The 20,771-nt window shown below is 38.2% G+C and overlaps 1 protein-coding gene across 3 annotated transcripts in view; it reads right to left on the bottom strand.

Moving 5' to 3' along the window:
* The window catches only part of Syx7 (syntaxin 7), a 73,248-nt gene that overhangs the window by 18,787 nt on the left and 33,690 nt on the right, over positions 1 to 20,771 (bottom strand). For 2 of the 3 annotated variants that reach the window (XM_083122380.1, XM_083122379.1), the window contains exons 3-7: positions 18,211 to 18,280; positions 16,708 to 16,807; positions 13,668 to 13,815; positions 7,554 to 7,625; positions 5,926 to 6,047 (exon numbers count right to left, since the gene is read on the bottom strand). In XM_083122380.1, coding sequence (XP_082978506.1) covers positions 5,926 to 6,047; positions 7,554 to 7,625; positions 13,668 to 13,815; positions 16,708 to 16,807; positions 18,211 to 18,280 — 512 coding nt within the window. The remainder of the gene's footprint in view (positions 1 to 5,925; positions 6,048 to 7,553; positions 7,626 to 13,667; positions 13,816 to 16,707; positions 16,808 to 18,210; positions 18,281 to 20,771) is intronic. The other variant, XM_083122381.1, reaches the window with a different exon arrangement.

The raw sequence follows: 20,771 nt of genomic DNA, 5'->3' as shown, positions 1-20,771 counted from the left end.
AAATTAGAACTGATATTCTTGTTTTATTTATGCCTAATCGGTAGGGACCTTGATTTTTTTTTTTCAAACTGGTGTATTTTCTTATTTTTTATTTTTTACTATACAGTGCTATTTTTCCCAAAATTCACATTTTCATTTTAGTGCATTTTCTGGCAAATATCTGAAATTATACCTTCATAGTGTTTTTAAACTACTGTTTAATTGTAAGTCACATGGCTTACGCCTCTTCACGAGAGTTTGATATCTTGAAAGTTATTTTGGGAAAGTTATTTTCCATACCCCTTTATTAATTTTAAGGTAAGGATTTTAGATAATGGAATTTTGGTGTGGAGTTAGGGCCCCACACTTTCTTGATCACGGCTGAAGGTGGGGGTGATGTGATCAGGACCACACTACTGGCTACCTTTATCCCTCAAAGTTTTCTCAAGGTACCAGCTAAATATGATGCTGGGTGGGTGCCGGAGCAGTTTGAATAGGTGGAAAACATCCCGGTTCTCCCCCGCAGGGGATCAACCCCGGGTCTCTCGCACAGTAGTCAGATGCCTAAGGCATCATGCCTTAACAACTGAGCTCCATTATTACTCGCCAATAGTGGACACTTAGCTTGGTAATTCAAAACATATCTCGTGCGACAAATATGAAGATGTGGCTCCCGTGTGACGGTAGATACGCACATGATCTCCTGTTAGAACTCTGCCACTTTGCTCTGTGATGCAAATGGTTTTGATAGAAGTTGAAAAAATCGTAGGAAATACATGATTTAATGTGGTTGTCGGAATTATTCCACGTAAGTACAACAAGTAAGTTTACTCTTGAGTAAAATGTTGGAAAACTTGCATGTTCTATGTACACAAACATGGCCTAGAAAAGACAAGGATGTTAGATTTCATGGAATTTTTCATTGTTTTAGGACATTTCTTTAAAAAAAACTCTAAAAACGCCAACAATTCGCATTTTTTCCAAATTCACATTATTTCGATATTTCAAATGGGCGAAAATTGTGTCCAGACATCACTGCACATTCCTAAACATAATTTCGCATCAATTATCATTTTTCACGGTTTTGGCGTTTGCGAAAAATTGGAAATTACTTTCTGGCCACCCCTCATATAAATAAGTAGATGGAAAGTGAAAATTTAACGGGGCTGGCAAAGGAAAGTCAATTCCTGAAGGAAGTGATTTGCTGTTATGATTCGAGTAAATATATTAAAATATTTACGTATTTATTATTAGTATTTTATTTCATAATATTGGACATTAACTTCACTCAGTGAGAGATTTAAGACCATCTCTCACTACATTAAACAGACAGGACAGAGAGTGGCGTTAATTTCATTGCAATACTAGTGTTGCAGTAAATGTATGGTTGGGAGATGCACTTGCAAATTTTTATAACGTTCACCAATGCAGTTGTTTTTTTGTACTTTATCGTGATAGTATTCAATATATATCCCGTTTGGTTGGATTCTTCTTGATATCTAAGAATATTGCAATGTCATTGTAAACGTATGTTAACTTGTGCGAAACCAGTAATGCATCAGGATGATGAAAGAAAACCTTCGGAAGAACTGCTACATTCAATAAGGTGAAGTGAGCCAGAAGAGTAATAAAATTCCAGCAGCCTATTTGCAGTCTAAAGCTCTTCTTGTTTATGCATGCGATTTTTGTTGGATGTTGCAGTCCATGCAATTTCTGTCGCATCTTGTAGTGAGATACTTTGTCGGGTGGCAATATTCGACAAAAATCGTATGTATCAATGGAACATATTTGTTTCCATGTTTCTTCAGTTTGCCCAACAAAATGCCTTACTACGACGTCCGACTACTATCGGACGGCGCCACCTGCTCTTATCCCCTCCATCTGTTGACAAGTCCCCTTACTACTCCCATATTGACAAGAAAAAAATGATAATTCAATGCATTTTCCACGTAATATTTAGAGGCTTAACCTTTACTCCTCTGATGATACCAACCATGGTATCATCAGAGTAAGGTCGTACTGGCCCGATGATACCATATGGTATCATGGTGCTGATTACGAAATGAATGTGCTTTTTGGACCTTCATGCTCTTATGTTTGGGTGGAAACTCTGACTCGGGTCTGGAGCAAACGTGGGAAATTCATATTGATGACCAACCTCCCCCCTCTCCGCAACATATCCATGCCACACTTCCGAACAGAGTTTCACATTTTGGCTCATTATTCAACTTGTATGGCACCCAGGAACATGAAATATGTTTCAATCTCTTTGGAAACGTCCATTCTTTGAAGAGAATACTAAGGTTTGCGCCTTCTCCCCAAAATAGCGGGAGAAGAGGAGGTAAACTCCAGAATTTTATGTTGTTTTTTTTCATTGAAATTCGGTGGTCGCGCCCCCAAACCCCCATTTCTCGGTTCGGTGTTCTGAATTGTACACGGTTGCATGCTATGATGTTCTAGCTGCAAACCAAAACTTATCCGAAGTAGATTGCTCCCATAGTGCCCAAGTTATAACAATTTTCCTCCAAAAATGCATATTACCTATTTTTCGTAATTTTTTTTTTTTTAAAAAATAATCAGATTTTGGTATATTATTAAACTTGTATGGCACCAAAGAACATGAAACATGTCTCAATCTCTTTGGAAACGTCCATTCTTTGAAGAGAATACTAAGGTTTGCGCCTTCTCCCCAAAGTAGCGGGAGAAGAGGGGGTAAAATCCAGATTTATGTTGTTTTTTTTCATTGAAATTCGGTAGTCGCTCCCCATAAACCCCCTTTCCTCGGTTCGGCGTTCTGAATTGTACACGGTTGCATGCTCTGATGTTTTAGCTGAAATACAAAACTTATCAGAAGTAGATTGCTCCCATAATGCCCAAGTTATAACAATTTTCCTCCAAAAATGCATATTACCTATTTTTCGTAAAAAAAAAAGTTTCACATTTTGGCTTATTATTCAACCTGTATGGCACCCAAGAACATGAAACATGTTTCATTCTCTTGAGAAATGTCAATTCTTTGAAAAGAATGTAGCAAACTCCAGATTTTTGTTTTTTCCATTGAAATTCGGGGGTCACCCCCGCCCCCCAAACCCCCCTTCCTCGGTTCGGCGTTCTGAATTGTGCACGGTTGCATGTTATGATGTTTTATCTACAAAATAAAAAAATATCCGAAGTAGATTGCTTCCTTAGTGCCAGAGTTATAACAATTTTCCTCCAAAAATGCAAATTACCCATTTTTCGTAAAAAAATAATAATCACATTTTGGCTTATTATTCAACTTGTATGGCACCCAAGAACATAAAAAATGTTTCATTCTCTTGAGAAATGTCCATTCTTTGAAAAGAATACTAAAGTTAGCGCCATCTCTCCAAAATACCGGGAGAAGAGGGGGCAAACTCGAGATTTTTGTTTTTTTTCCATTGAAATTCAGGGGACGTGCCCCCCAAGCCCCCTTCCTCGATCCGGTGTTCTAAGTTGTACACCGTTGCATGCGCTGATGTTTTAGCTGCAAAACAAAAGTTATCCGAAGTAGATTGCTCCCATAGTGCCCGAGTTATAACAATTTTCGTCAAAAGAGTGTTGAAAGTCAATGAAGACTAAATTCCCTGACATTTCCCTGACTTTTTTTGACACCTCAAATTCCCTGACTTTTCCCGGTTTTCCAGGTCTGTCGCCACCCTGGCATGGAGATTATAAATAAAAATTACAACAAAATGGCAGAATTTTAAACTAATTTATCAGATATTTATTGATATATCGAATCAGTAAAATAATTGGTAATTTTACCGATAAACCGATACACCGATATGCCCATATCAGCCGATACCGATAGAGTACCGATTAATCGGTCCCATCCCTACTATGAAAGGCAGTCAAATGAAAACCGAACACCTACTACAAAGTGACAATGGAGTTTGGTTTATTCAAAAGTAATTGCCACAAGTGTTAAGACATTTATCCCACTGGGAGACTAGACAATCAATTCCAGTCTTGTAGAAAGAGGTAGGTCGCTGACGGATCCACAACCTCGTCCACTGTTGCACTTCCTCGTCCAAATGAAACCGACATCCACGAATGTCTTTCTTTAGGTCACCAAAAATGTGGAAGTCACAAGGGGAAATATCGGGGCTGAACGGAGGATGTTCAAGCGTTCCCCAGCCAAATGTCTGAAGCTTATCCCTCACCAGATTGGCAGTATGGGGACGGGCGTTATCATGCAAAAGGATGATTCCGTCCGACTGCATTCAAGGGCGTTTTGACTTTATGGCACGTCGCAGTTTCTACAACGTGTCTGCATAGCACTGCGCATTGATTGTGGCTCCACGCTCTAGAAAGTTGACAAGCAGAGGGCCCTTGCAGTCGAAGAAGAAGCTCATCATGACCTTACCGGAATTTGTATGGACAGCTTTGGATTTCTTTGGCGGGGGAGAATCGAAGTGTTTCCATAGTTGGCTTTGCCGTTTGCTCTCGGGCTCAAAATGGTGGCACCACGTTTCGTCCCCTGTGACGATACGTAACAGAAACACATACTCTTCCTTGTGGTACCGCTGCAAATGACTCTGACATGCAGTCATTCTGTCAATCTTTTGTCCCTCCGTCAGTTGATGCGGAACCCACTGCGTGCAAATTTTTCGGAACTGCAGGTAATCTTTGATAATGGCATGCACAGAGCCATGACTAACACCAACCTGAACACGAATTTCTTCCTCTGTGATTCGTCGGTCTTCCCGGATCAGACCATCAATCCTTGCAATCACATCAGACGTAATGGCTCGATGGGCCTGTCCCGGGCACGGATCGTCTTGCAGTGATGTGCATCCTTCGCGGAATCTCTTCTACCACTCGTGCACACTTGTCAGGGACATGCAGTGTTCGCCATACACTGCAGACATGCGACGATGAATTTCGCATGTTCCAGCACCCTCAGCCACCAAGAAACGAATCACACCTCTCTGATCTTCTTTGCTTGCCTCCATTTCCAATGCTGGACGAATACACTTTTCACTACGCTCACCTCCGGAGCAATGACGAAGCAACTGTGTGGACCTGTGCGTTTTCACTACGCATTTCTCCTACCCTACAGATGGCAGTATTGATATGTAACAACAGTGTTGCCAACTTCTGGGTGTTCGGTTTTCATTTGACTGCCCCTCATATTTATATTTTTTATTTCACATCTCTATTTCAAAAGCATGTACATAAAAACAAAAAACGGCAGAAATTTGTACACAATTAAAGGCCTTTTATAGAATAAATTGTATTGGTAAAATCACTCGTAATTTTACAAATACTGGCCAACAGAGACTGGACAATGAACGGAATTTAGTTTAACATGACTTATACATTAAACAAAGTTCTGTATTTCACTGCATAAACTGCCAATTTTTTTTTTCAAACAAGTGGGTTGCGGCCATTATGTGAAGCTTTATGTGCTTATTATGTGAATAAAATGTGCCGGAATTACTGGTACTTAAAAATTATATTTTACTAAAACTGATTTTTGTGCAAGATTGGAATGCAAGGAATACTCAAGAACATACGTTAAAACTGAATATAGTTCAAATCAACACACATAATTTCTTCATGACAGTTCAGCAAATATTTTTACAATCTGAAAAAGTTAACACATTAGTTGTTATTGATTTGTGCATTGTAGTAAAAAATTACATGTAAAAATTTTAACAGACCTACAAAATTTAATCATCTATGTCTGAAAATTCTGTGTCGCTATCATCTGTTTTGTTATCTGTCATGCTGTGACGATTACATGATGAAAGGTTATAAACAAATTTTTGGACTGAAAAAACAGGGTGCGACGATTGTGTGGTGAAATACAGTTAACTCACAAGCATTGAGATGAGCAAATTGTCAAGAGATGGTTACAGAGAACTGTTATATTTTTTTTAACATCTGCCCATCCCAATGACAAATACAAAAAGAACCTACTTCTAACTGCCTAATGGCCTGCTCCTGTTCTTCCAACATCTGAAGCTGCACTGCATCCTGCATTTGCATTTGTTGCCTCTCGTGTTGATCCTGAAGCTCTATCAGCTGTTCTTGCCTCGGACCTACAGAATGAAGTTCAATTAATAAAGGAACATTCAACACTAATATTATAAAAATCATTGACATTAAACTACAGAAGCAGTCATTGATATATTCAAGAAAGGAATTTTTGCAACCATTAAGTGGTCCTAAACCACATTTGTTAGGTTTATCGTTGCAGTAAAGAAGTACAACTGCACACAATTGTACTGCATTAAGCATGTGAAAACTACAGTGCCTTTCACGGTCGAGTTGTCCGTACAGCGGCGACTACCATGCTGGGAAGTGAGTGCGCATCTGCCCACATTTAGACCCACAGCTGTACGCTGACCTTGGCACTGGATGCATCAGTGCTTCAGTATCCAGATAGCTGGCATCCAGTTTGCACGTGTTTGTGAAGTGTTAAGTTGTTAACAAGTGTTTTAGATTGTTCTGTTTTAGTTTATGTATTACTGGTGCTTTTCCACAGTTTAATAATGCCACGTTATACGGATAATTTAAATAATGAATTTTTATGTATGACTCTTAAGTCATTTTCGAATTCTTGTAGGATACGTTCCTGTTCCACACAGAGACAGTGTTCGAAAAATTGGGAACGAATTTAGGGAAACAGGGTCTGTTCTTGATAAGAAGCGAAGGGTGAAACAGCGTGTGCTTACTGAGGAGAAACTAGACAATGTTGGAGCATGACTGGAACATACTCCTCAAAAATCCCTCCGGTGCCTTGCACAAGAAACAAGACATTTCCACGAAGGCTGAGTGGCGAGCTACCAAGCTTTTTAACCTGTAGCCATACATTAGAAGAATTGAAATAAAACATCAGGATAGAAATTGAAGCAATTTCAGAAGAGGAACTGATACGTGTTAATGAAAATTTCCTTACAAAATGCCGTAAATGTGTGGAAACAGGATGACAACATTTCCAACACCTCTTGCAACTATGTCTCATTTTAATTGTAACTGTTAATGTAATTGTACAAGCTTATTTCATTGCATAGCCAGCAGTTCCAGTTACAAGGATGTTGCATCCAGTTTGCTGGCTACATGCTAGCCACCACTCCACGGACAACATGACCATGAAAAGCACTGTATAAGAATATATTATCTGTAATCAAACTTTTTAAAGTGAGATAAATATGAGAACTGGTTTATATATCAGTTCGAATATGTCATTAAATATTGGAAAGCTATGTCATCACAGGGCAAAAGACTTGGAAAATGACAAACAAATGATGATTCAGATGTACATGGACAAAACAGGAAGCAGAGAGAGTGAGATGGTGGGAAAAAGATTGGAACAGTGGTGAAACAACAAAAGAATATGGAGAAGCTTAACTTCTATTCACAAAGTCATGAGATGAGTAATAGTGAGGAACAGTGAAGGTCGACAACGATGTATTTTCCAACACAAAACATGTCACTTTACCTTCAACAATTGCACAAGATCATTTGGAAACAAAAGAGGCATTATACACTTTTTTGCTACACTCTGTCGATATCAGATCAATACATTACAGTATGTTACTTACCATCCTCCCTACTTCCATTTGCAAATTTCCTGTCAGCAGCTTTCTTGCTATGGTCTAACATACCTGCCACACCTGAATGTAGAAAACAAAATGGAACGTGCATGTACAGAAAATGAAAATAAATTTAATTTCTTCCCGTAAAATGTATGATTCTTTGAAAAATACATGTTAATGATAAAATTTAAAATAATGGTAAAAATTTTACTGTAACATAACTCTTAAATAATAAAGATCCTTTATTATTTTGGATGTATAGTTAAGTGATGCGTTAATAGGGGCAAGTTAGTCTGCTTCTTATTACTTAAAATTAAAAAACAAACCGAAAAAAGATTTCCTGTGATTGTAAGAGAAAAATTAACATATTCAATACTGAAAATGTTGTAAAATTATAGTCAGGAAGAAAAAGTTAAAATTAGCAGGTTAGATGTAGCAATAAGTGCCAAACTTATAGAACAATGAGAACTATAGAAAGGATACTGGTATGTTACCTTATTATTAGGCACACATACGAGAAGTACAATTCGGTATGGCTCATTAGGTTAGTTGTTACAATAATGGTACAGTATACCAGTGACCCAGGCAAGTTCTGGTTGTGCCCGAGTTTTTAGTTTTAAAACAGCACATAGATAACGGAATCATGCAAAAGTTTGAAATTTTGTTTTCAAGTCCACTTTATGCACAGAAAGGCTAATTGGGACTGGACCTACAATTTAAAATGGGAGCCGAACCACCATGTGCCTCTACCAGGTATTAAACCTGGGACTCCTTGATTACAAGGTGATGACGTTACCACTACGCAATCGGCAAGGCAAAGAAACTCCTATGGGCATTCTAATCATTAATTACACAGGCCTGCGATTAAAAAAATACAAGGGAAGTGATAGGTGAACTTTATGTATTTTGTCGTTCTGAGTTCAAAAAAAATTAAGAAAACTGTCTATCACGTCACGTTTTCTTGAAAAATTTAATTGTACGTGGATTTGTATGAACATTTACCATAAATATGTTGTTTCGGCGTGGAATAGCTTTCCTCCCTGCCTCACCATTACAAACTATGTAAGAAAACTTTATCTTGCGTATTTTGGCATGAAACTCTGAGACCAGGACAAATCGTGGGCTCCTCATAAAGTGTGTGTGCAGTGTCTCAATGATCTACGCTTATGGTTCAACGGAAAGAACACTGCTTTACGCTTTGGAATTCCTATGACATGGAGGGAGCCGAGAAACCACTGTGATGATTTTTACTTTTGTGCCTGCCATGTCCGTGGGTATAACCGAAAAAATCACAAGCTAATCTCTTATCCTGAGAACATTATATCGGCCATACGCCCCGTTCCTCATGTACCTGATGTGCCAGTGCCTTTGCCTCCAACTGAATTACCAGTCATTTCTTCAGAGTCTCCAGACTCGGAACATCCAGACGGTCAAGGCTCCGATACCGAATATAAGCCCTCTGGAGACGATTCACCTCAGCCCTTCTCTCAGGTTGAACTTAATGATCTGACTAGAGATCTGGGCCTTTCGAAAGAGGCAGCTGAATTGTTGGGCTCCGGATTGAAAGAAAAACATTTATTGGCCAAAGGAACCACGTTTTATTGGTACAGGAATCGAGAAAAGGACTTTGTTCAGTACTTTGAGGAAGCAGAGAACCTGGTCTATTGTTCTGATGTTCCCGGATTGATGAGCAAATTTAATATCACCTACGATAAAGATGAATGGAGGCTGTTTATAGATTCATCGACGAGGAGCCTGAAAGCTGTCCTTCTTCATCATGGAAGCCAGTATGCATCTGTACCAGTTGCACACTCGGTACATTTACAAGAACGCTATGAAAACCTGGCTCTCGTCCTCAACAAAATAAAATATGCCGACCACGGTTGGACAATTTGCGGTGACTTGAAAGTTATCTCCATACTTCTTGGTCAACAAGACGAATATACAAAGTTCCCATGTTTCATTTGTGAGTGGGACAGCCGTGCAAAGACTCAACATTGGGTCAAGAAAGAATGGCTAAAAGACAAAATCTTGAACCAGGCACCAAGAATGTGATTCGGAACAGCTTAGTTGACCCAAAAAAGTATTGTTACCCCCGTTGCATATCAAATTAGGTGTAATGAAGCAATTTGTCAAGGGTATTCCAAAAGATGGCGATTGTTTCAAATACCTGTGCAAAAAGTTTCCAGGTTTATCTGCAACCAAGTTGACAGAGGGAATCTTTGTTGGTCCAGATATCCGCAAGCTCATGAAGGATAAAGACTTTGAGACTAGCATGACAACAACGGAGAAAGAAGCTTGGGTTGCCTTCAAAGATGTGGTCAGTAAATTTCTGGGAAATTACAAGGATCCTGACTATAAAGCAATTGTTATGAATATGCTGGACAAATTTCAAGCGTTGGGTTGCTCCATGAGTGTCAAACTACATTTCCTTCACTCACATGTGGACTATTTCCCCGAAAATTTAGGAGCAGTCAGCGAAGAACAGGGTGAAAGGTTCCACCAAGATATTAAAGATATGGAGTGCAAATATCAAGGACAACGGAACAAGAACATGCTCGCCGACTACTATTGGATGTTAACACGAGAGAGGCCTGAGATTGCATATAAAAGAAGAACGTCAAAAAGAAGTTTCATAGGCAAAAGGGTACGTACGTAAATATAAACTTTGTTTGTGTTTGGTTTTGTTGTTTGTTCAGTTTACAGTTTGTGTCAAACGTTCATGTACACATACATTGCTCCTCGTGGTCAATCGTCTATTTTATGTACGTTACCTTAATAAACACAAATGAACATAATACGTTGGTGCTTTTTTTCTAGAAACTTCACCATAATGGGATGTTAAAAGTGTACACGCACGGGAACTTTGTGTTTTTCTCTCGACCAGAGGTGGCTCGTGCGATCTGGCAACAGTGGTTTTCTTCCATTTAAACCTACACAAAATAAAATCAATTGCTAATAAATCAATTTGCATCACCAAGCATCAATTTTACATAGATTTAAATGGATCAAAACCACTGTTGCCAGATAGTGCATGCAAAATTGTTCGCGTAAATTCCTTTTTCCATAGGATTTTAGCAAAAATATCGATTTCGATTGTACAAAAAATCCTGACGTGATGGAAAAAAATGGAGGTCATTTTCGAAATCAGCACACCCAATAACATAATACTCAGCGTACACGTCTCTTGTATTTTTCAACAACTTCAATTTCGCAGGTCTGTGTTATTGATTGAATGACATATGTAACGTACTAATGACAATTTAATTATCACATACAGACATGAAATTTTAAATATTATAGCAACGCACTGGAGAATGTATTGCCAGGCTATTCATGAAGTTCCCTTTGGCTTTAAAGAAAAGGGGTACACATCTTTCTCACAAACTTCTTGCAGTCAGAATCCTTACACCATAATATAATTCCCTATATACAGTATTTACTCATGTATAATGCTCACTTTCTCCGAAATTTTTGACCCCAAAAACTGTGGTGTGTATTATGCATGGAATAATTCGGGCAGCCAAGATTAAAACCATGCATTTCTTTACTGTCACTGGGTATAACACGTATATATTAATAGGTGCAAATACAAATTAGCAGGTTGGATTTCCTTAGTAAAAAAAAAATGAAATGGCTATTTCCCATGAGTTTTCACTTTGTAACGGAATGTTTTGCGACACCGAGAAAAGCGGTGCTGCGCTGTTCTGGCAGAATTCGAGCATGCAACTCCCATCACATGGGATGTGTATCAGCAGTATTTATTGGTCAAGAAGCAGTAGATAATAACTTCCCGAGTGCTGCAAATCAATAACATAATTTTGATCTTGCTTTATTTTAACTACAGAATAAACAAGGTGGTTACATAAGTGAAAGCTCTGGGATGCTAAACACAGAGGTGGTGTAGGTTGGTGACTCTTGGTCCACATAGTAACAAGTGATTCATTGAATAGGTATGATGTCATTCGTTCTTGATCAGCATAGCACCAGCTTTACGACCTACAACTAAGAAAGCCATCTTGAGCCTGAATTGTACTGCACATTATGTATGAGATATAATTGTTTGTTGCTTATCCCCCATCACAAACCAGGGTTAGCATTATACACCCAAATGCATTACACATGCGTAAATACGGTAGTCACCACCATTGTTAAGGCCACATCAGGATATCTGCTGTCTATAACATGATTTGAAAGAAATCATCTTATGGCCCAGACTTGACACTAAGTGACTTCCATCTCATCATACACTTGAAGTTCATCACAGGGTGACTGATGAACTGAAAAGTGGGGTGAAGTTTATCCTTGGGCAAGTGGCAGATGACCTCCAGAAGGGTCTACAAATGCTAGTTTCCCGATATGGCAAGTGCCTTAACAATGGTGATTACTAATGGATAACTTGTATATGGTGCATACATTATGACTATAATATATTTGTGGCAAGTGTGTGCTTTTTCTTTTCTTCAAAGAAGCCTATTATCCCCGTCAAAACTTTTGAGCCCTTAGTTTATGCGCTTGTAAAATTGTACTCCATGCGAGGAAAAAGTCAAATATATCTCATTAGAAAGCAAAAAGTTTCTGCGTTTAGACAAAAGAAAGAGATTTTTACTGTCTGTTCTCTATTCAGAAAAAATGTTCGTGAAAGTGTAGTTTTTTGTGTTTTTGCATAAGTCTAATTCAATTGTGTGTAGCTTCTTGTAAACCTGTCGTAAAAATATGAAATTTCTTGTGACTGAAGCCTGTTTATGTGGAAATATCTCAATCATATACCATATAATGTTGCTATCATTTGTGGAACAGCCACAATTAATGCTTAATAACAATATTGCAATCTCGGCAATGGTCAGCCCAATGGTGATGCAAAATGCATTTACAAATGATCAGTAAGGAATAAAAATCAAATTTCCATATCTTATCTTTTCACATTGTACAAATTGAAAACAACACACAGAATTGCTTTTCTTGGAAACCGGCTCATACGAATTCAGTATTCTATTTTCCATCAATTATTTTCACTGTCACAATGCTTGGGATCGACATCTCGCCATATGTCATTCACACACTAACCATATTAGGAATGTTAAATTTTCCATTATTAAAGTATCTAGTGAAGATCTGCATTTGACTTTTTTCACAGAGGTGCATAAATAATCCACCTTAAAGCACAAAAAATCTCAATATTATATCTACAGTTGATTATGAACTGTATGGTGTTAAGTTTCCCATTCTTGCAGCAAGAAATAACTACACTTTTTATGAGAAAATGAAATGAAGAATAATTTTCAGATAACACTTATTAAAAAATAGATACTTGAAGCTTTCCAATGAGGTACATTTAATATTTTTCCTCCCACGGAGTACAATTTTGCAAGCACACAAACCGAGGACTCAATATTTTTGATGTGATAATTGTGTTGTGTAGATTTTGTTATTGTTTAATGTTAACCAAGTTTATCTATATGAACTGACTTAGTACACTGACCTAATTCTTAATGTTGCAGCGTATCTTCATCATGGGGAAAATATTGATTGATTGATTTGGTTTATTTTACATCACTTTCCTGTCATTTTGGCTAATTGCAATGATGAAAATGAGTGATGATGTGATGAAGGAACAATCGCAAAGAACACCCATGCCGGGATTTTAATCCAGGACACCTGGCAACAAAGCACATTGTGCTAACCACTACACCACGGAAGTTGGCAAGGGGTAAACAAAATTTGCATAAAACATTAACAAAAAAAGCAAATCAACTAGAAACAAATTGAAAAATAAATTATAGCAATTTAATATTCGATAAATGTGCATGTGCAAGGAATGTACATAAATATGAAAATAACAGGTACGTTCTTGGAGATGGTTGCAATGTATAAACTGTAGTAACAAAACCACATATTCAGGATTGGCAGGTATGTTCATTGACTAGCATCACATAATAGGTACTATTTAAGACCATTCACCAATAGCGCAAATAGCAACCAGGCTAGTACTCCCTTCCTACCCCTTGGAATAAAATCCAGGACCCCTTCATTACAAGGTGTTAGCTTCAACTAACTAGCCTATGGAATCAGGATGACTAAATATATAGCAAGCCACATAAAAAGATCACATAAGGTTACCTCCAAATGGATCATAGCCGGAATTAGCTCTCGCTCTCTGAACCTCTTCCTTCTCCTTCTGAGCGGCACGTCTCTGGGTTGCTTGGAAGGTGTTCAACGTTGACGTAAACTCCTCTGCCAGTCGCTCTTTCTGCATCTTCCATTGTCTCTGGAAACACAAAAAATAAGGTGCATTATTTCCCAACAACCACAATCAACAGTAAATTTCGTGTGTGTTCTTATTTACAGTATGGTCAGAAAATAAGTATACCGAAATTTGGCAACATTGTACACAGTCGATAACAGCGCAGACACGGGGAAGCAAACAAAGTGCACCGTTTTGTTGCCAGTGGCAAAAATTTTGTCAAACGGGGTCGGTGCTGTGTCAGTGTCAAACGCATTCTGAGTGAAAACAAGCAGCCACAGGCAGCATGCAATCTCAGAGGAAAAGTCAACAACGTATTGCAAAAGAAGTGGGTATGAAGAGAACATCCATGCAGACACTTGTCCATGAATTGGGAGCTTTTTCATATTGTATGCAGGTGTGTCATCTGTTACGAGTTGAGGACAAGAATTCTGTGCCTGTACATTTGCCAATGTATACTAAGATGAAAATTTCCTTGCCAATATCTGGTTTTCAGATGAATGCCACGTTACCCTGGATGGTTATGTGAATAAACAAACAACACAATTTCTGGGATTTGAACAACCTACTAATGTGATAGCATGACCTTTGCACCCACAAATGGTGTGGTGTGCCATCTCTGGTCATGGCATAATTGGTCCCTACTTTATTGATGATGACCATGGAAATCAACTTACTGTTAATCAAGAGAGGTACAGAGACCTGGTAGTCTCAAGGTTTGAGCGAGATCTGAAGCATTTTTGTCGGGCTCGAAATCTGTTTTAACACACAATGGATTCAGCAGGATGGAGCAACACCACACACTGCCCAGGAATCCCTACAGCTTCTACAGCATATCATCTCACAGTGAACGGATTACCCTTCCCGCCAACTCACCTCATTTCACCCTGCCTGATGCGTATTTGTGGGGAATGCTGAAGGAGCTTGTCTACCGTGATATTGATCAGGTGAAAATGAACATCATGCTTGTATTGTATTCAGTTACATGGGACACAACTGCAGCGATGTTTAGCAATTTGCAGCATCACTACGAGAAAAGTTTGGTGTTGAATGATGGACATTTGGAACATATACAGTAATTTAGCCTTCTGGTCCGTTCAGCTGTGTTGATACATGTAACATTTTCATGTTCCTTATAAGTTGCATTAATACCTAACAAATAAAGAAAACAGTATGTACTTGGGTATACTTCCTTGTTTCCCTGCATCCATGTACAATATTGCCAACTTTCGGTATACTTCTATTCCAGGCATACTGCATTTTTGAAAGAGTGATAAAATACTCAGTTCCTGAAACTACTGTGCAACTACAGAAGCAACATAATAAAGGTATATTAATATGAAATTTTATGTAGGATTAGGGATCGGAAGTTAATTTTTTAAAAATTACCTAAAAATACCTTTTGCTCTTGAAATGAAAGCTTGATTTTTTCATAAACTACAACAGAGTTAAATAATTCTTGAAGCTTTCCTGGTAGTGAATGATGAAAAGGTTTTCTCATGATATCAACCAGGTGATTTCCGGATAGGCTTCAGAGCTTTCGAAAGCTAATGTCACTCATCTTCAGGGATTGAATGATTATAGAAAATGAGTGTGACGTTAGCTTTCGAAAGCTCGGAAGCCTATCTGGAAATCACCTGGTTGATATCCCAAGAAACATCTTTATTCCAAGAGAGTTTTTGAATAATTCAATAAAACTTGTTCCAAGGTTTACAATATCAAATCAAAGGGGGAAAAAAGCAATTATGTGCTAATGTAAAAAGGTAAAGGTAAATTGTTCCCCTGTGCATAGCACCACGCCATGAAGGCGTATAGGGGGTGTGGGGGTAACGCCCCACACTTTCTTGATCCGGTCGTGAGTGGGGGTGATGTGATCAGCATCACGCCCCTGACCACCTTTACCCCCCAGGGTTTCCCCCAGGTACCCATATTATTCGATGCTGGGTGGGCACCGGGGCCCCTTCCACCATTAGAAAAGTTCCCGGATTTGAACCGGCCGGGGATCGAACTCGGGACCTTGAGCATGGTAGTCAGACGCATTACCAACTGAGCCACGGCGGCCACACTATGTGCTAATGTAGTTTCCTTTTTTTTATTCCGAGTGGTCCTTGCACTATTCAATAGGTGGTTAGCATGTGGAAATACAGCTATGTTTTGCATTCACCACATTATATTTTATTTAAATGTCTTGACTAATTCTACTTTAAGACCACAGATTAAACCGATAATAGTGGCCAGCAAGGAAACCTGAAAGTATGTTCACCCAAAGTATTTTACTTTTGCTGGCAAAAAATCTATTTACCACAATTAATTATTTAATACACAGCCAAAGATTTCAGTTAAAAATAATATTGAGTTTTTGCATTGACCATATTTCGATTAATGGCGTATTTGCTAAAGACTTAAGTTAGAAAATTTAAATATGTAAGTTATGCTATTGAATGCATTTATAATTCTTGAAACAACAGGGAAGGAGCAAAAAGAAACTTCAAAAATGATAAAATAAATGCAACAAAAACTGGAAAAGATATTGAAAAATGATCTAAAAGGAAAAAAAGACCAGAAAATGGAAAAAACAACAATGTTTTCTGATTCTAACTGAAGTGAAAAGGACAACTATCAGGTTTGGCAATGTCATCAAGGCCCAGAAAAAAAGACTTTTCATCAACTTCCTACACTGAAATGATTTGAACCATTTGAAGATTTTTACGAAATAATTCTTTTGTGTAAAAAATTGTAATTAAATTTTTTTTGCAAAATTAAAATAATAAAATTTCAAAAAATTTAAAATACAGGATTTTTTTTCAATCCAGTTACAGAATGACAAACTTGCACATTTATTTATTTATTTAAGTCTTGGATTATACTACTAAATAACAACATGCTTATGAGCAAAGCAGTTATATTTATATTTACCTGATCAGAGGCTGAGGGTGGTGCAGGAATATTGGAAAGATCCTTCAAGTTTGAACTCGTGTCCTTAGCAAGCTGTTGTGTGTAATGTTGAATTTGATGCCTGAAAAGTACACAATTCAATAGGTCTATAACATGAACAAACAAAAGTTGAAAACACTAAAATCTCCAATGTAGAGCTCATTACACTGTCATAGGTTCTCCAGACAACTTGCAAAATTTTGCCAAATTACACTGCTCTACAACAAAATGTTTACAGAAACAAAGATCAGACACATGGCACTGAAAATTTTAAACAAGTCTGTTGTGTTTCCTATTTCCTGTACGGCAGAGTTGTTAGAGAATTGTGTTATGACAAGTAATCCTAGATTCGAAGCTTGGGTAAGCCATAGATGTGTATTTGGGACATCATTTATATTATAAGCAATAAATTACACCAGGGTTTTTCAAACTTGTTGATGTCATGGCTCCCCTCCGCTGCCAAAATCCGCACATGCCTCTCCTCAATAATAATAGATAAATACCTGTGACTGTGAACGACCAACATAAAAATCTCTTCCAGTGTTTATTTACTATTGGTACACATACAAGTAATGAAAATATAATGCTTTGTTTAATACAGGTAGGATACATTTTTTTTTAATGTTTATAAGCTCGTGTCACTTCATTCAGCGACATGATATTCAGGAAACAAAAAAGATAAATACAGGAAGTGCAGCAATGTTTGGATCTCTTCACTTAATTGTAATCCTGCTTCTTCCAACAACATGCTCAATGTATGAAAGCTATCATCAATGCTTTCATCTTTAATCTTTCTCTTACAAAGCAATAACTTTCTTTCGAAGGCTAACACCTTGTCATTTTAATAGGTGCAGGAATCCCTTGTACCTTAAAGAGATACATTAAGAACATTCAGTTTAGGAAAATATCAAAGGTGTGCCAATTTCTGTACAAAGGCATCATCAATGAAGTTTTCAGCATTGGCATGATTTCCTTCTACCAGGTATGAGTGTGGTTCCTGTCTCAGTTCAAAAACACTAGAGAGAGACAATGCTGAAGAACAACCAGAGTAAGAGTAATACAGAAGAAGATATTGATATTTTTTATTAACACATTTGAAACTATCAGGAAAAATAAATATATCTTCGGAAGTTCCTGCACCTCCCTTGCAAACCTTCGGCACCTTCTCAGAGTAGTACACAGCACAGTTTGAATACCACAGAATTACACAAATATTCACATCACATGTGTGAAATTAGTGCCATCAAGCATTAGCTGATAACTGAAATTAATCCGTTCCATCCCTAATAATATTAATAACAAAGTGCATTAAAAAACGATCGCAAGAATAATTACCAATTTCCTAGTTTCTTACAAAACCATGTTAAATTGATGTGCCATGGATATCAATTTATATTAGGACATGCACAAAGTGTTAAAAAAAAAAAACAAGACAATAAATATGAGGGTAAAACATAATGCAAGACATTTTACAATGTAACTTACAATTGTTGGCGTAACTCTTGGGAATCCTGGTGTGTTCCTAGTTGCATCACCATCTTCTGCATAGATAAAACTGCAAAGAATAATTATTTTGTCTAATATCAGGCATGAATTGTCAATAATGCAACACATACTCTTCACCAACTTTGACAATGTAGACTTTATGAATATCAACTGTATCTACCAAGACAGAAAAATTGGGACACAAATGATGGCATTAAAAATAAAATCATCCTGGAACCTGTAGCTTTATCGTATTGATACACAATGTGAAGAACAAGATGTTTCATGTTGTGGAAATGAAATGGATACTGGCAACAATATTCATGTTACAAACATACGCCATAGTTTGAAATATAAGCTCCTAACCTATGGAAACCAAACAGATCATACAAATTTTAAACTGATTCAAGTGATGCTCAATAAAATTTTGTGCTGAATGGCTAAATCAGTATTCTGTTTTACTGTCAATCATCTGTTATGATAAGTGCTTTCCTTACATGTTGTGTTCTTGTCACTTGTGGGGGTTGAGGAAAATCATTCGTAAAATCCCTCAAAATTTGTGTAAGAACCCTTCGCTAAGTATAAAGACTTAGCATAACAAGTAAAGGAACATGTTAACCCCAAGCCACTTCTGTTATTACTTTTTTTTTAATAAAGGTCATAGCGAACTATTGTTGGTAGTCATACAGAAATTGAAGTCTGTAGTGTCATCAATAATTATCTGTGGTATGAAAGAAATGGTTCTCAGAGGAAATGCATTCAAATAAAGAGAATCTCAATGATCTATCGGATTTTAGAGTAGAATCTAGGGATAATGTCTTGAGAGATCATATGGAAACTTCATCACACAAGACAAAGCACCTAAGTGAGAACCAAAATTATTAATTTATGTGGGGGAGGGGGGAATTTCTTCACAAGTTGTTAGTAAAATAAACATGTCTCCTCCATTTACTGTTATAGCAGATGCATCTGCAGATATTGGACAGTTCTCAGTTGGATAACAGGTATGTGTGATTTGATAACAGACAAATAGTAAAAGAAGATTTTTCCTTTGGAAGGTTAATGCCAAGAATATCGCAAGCTGCATCTTGCATACTTTGAATAAGACAAACTTGTCTTGCACAAATTGATGGGGTAAGGTTATAATGGTTGTAATATCCTAGCAGGTAACAGGTAGTAAAAAGGAAATTATAAACGACATAAATGCTGATTACACAGTTCCCTTGACATCCATTCTCAATATGGTGATTAGCCAAAATGAAAAAAAAAAAATAGACAGGATTCCTACCCAGAATATTCCAGGTGAAAGTCATTGACTTTGTCAACCAAAGATGACTACATTAATAGACGGTTTAAGTTAACGCCACCTACCCTCACTTGAATTTGTGAACCTTTAAGTGAAGTTATAATATATATATATATATATATATATATATATATATATATATATATATATATATAATGGATAAAAGCAAGGAGGGCCAAAAGGGCTAAGTAAAAATCAAAGAAGGTAAAAGGAAACACTCACCGAACAGTAGAAAAATTCAAAATTTTCGCTAATTTCATAGCATCATCGGTGTGAGGAGAAATAGACGGAACCGGAAGTTGGGGCCCTGCAGAGTTGCAAGGTCCCCATCGAAGAAGAAGCGTTGCATAGAACGAAAAAAACTCAGTTTCGTCACCAGGCTCGTCGTAAACTGTGAGTGTGTAGGATGACTTGGGAGGGGGGGCGGGAAGGTGGGTGAGGGTTGGGCATTAAGGCTCCTCGTAAACTGTGTGTGTAGGATGAGTTGGGAGGGGGGGCGGGAGGGGGGGTGAGGGTTGGGCATTACTGGGTGGCCTTGTTCAGGCCAGACGGAGTGGTTGCACTCATGGCCGATATATAGGCCTTCTCCCATCTTTTGCGAACAGAGGTTGGGGTAGCAGATGGATGATCGCTACCCGGAAGTAGTCGTTGAAACTGATGTTGTGGTGGTTGGTGTGGACGGCGACAGTGAAGTCCAGGTTGTGGGTGGAGGAGCGGTGGTTATTGATGCGGAGGTTGAGGGCCGTTGATGTTTCCCCCAGGTAAAAATCACCACAGATGTTGCAGGTGAGGATGTAGATAAGGTTTGAGGCATGGCAGGTCCCTTTGGGATGGAGGGTAAATTTGCCAGTGGCCGTGTGCACCTGGAGGGTGTGAGAAGTGATGAGGATGGGGCAGGTCTTGCACCTGGGGCGGTTGCATTTATGGGCAGGGGGGTGTTGGATGTGTGGTGAAGGAGTGTTGTGGACCAGGATGTTTTGGAGGTTGGGGGGGCATTTGAAGACTACTCTGGGTTTGTCGGGAAATATGTTTTTGGTTTCGGGATCACTGTGGAGAATTGGGAGAAGAGAGTGCAGTGTGTGCCTGATTTTGTTGAGGTGGGTTGGTGGCAGCAGGTTTCTTGGTGGTGGTGGTATGTGAGGCAGCTCGCGATATTTGCTTGGTGACCAGGATGGAGGGATATCTACGGTTAACCAGGGCCTGGTGTAGGCGGAGGTTATAATTCTGGCAGGAGGTGGGTGAAGTGTTCAGGCGC

Source organism: Lepisma saccharinum, chromosome 5 (genome assembly GCF_977018435.1).
Source record: "Lepisma saccharinum chromosome 5, izLepSacc3.1, whole genome shotgun sequence".
NCBI lineage: Eukaryota > Metazoa > Arthropoda > Insecta > Zygentoma > Lepismatidae > Lepisma > Lepisma saccharinum.
The sequence above is the reverse complement of the archived record's forward strand: the minus strand, read 5'-3'. Positions and strand labels throughout refer to the sequence as shown.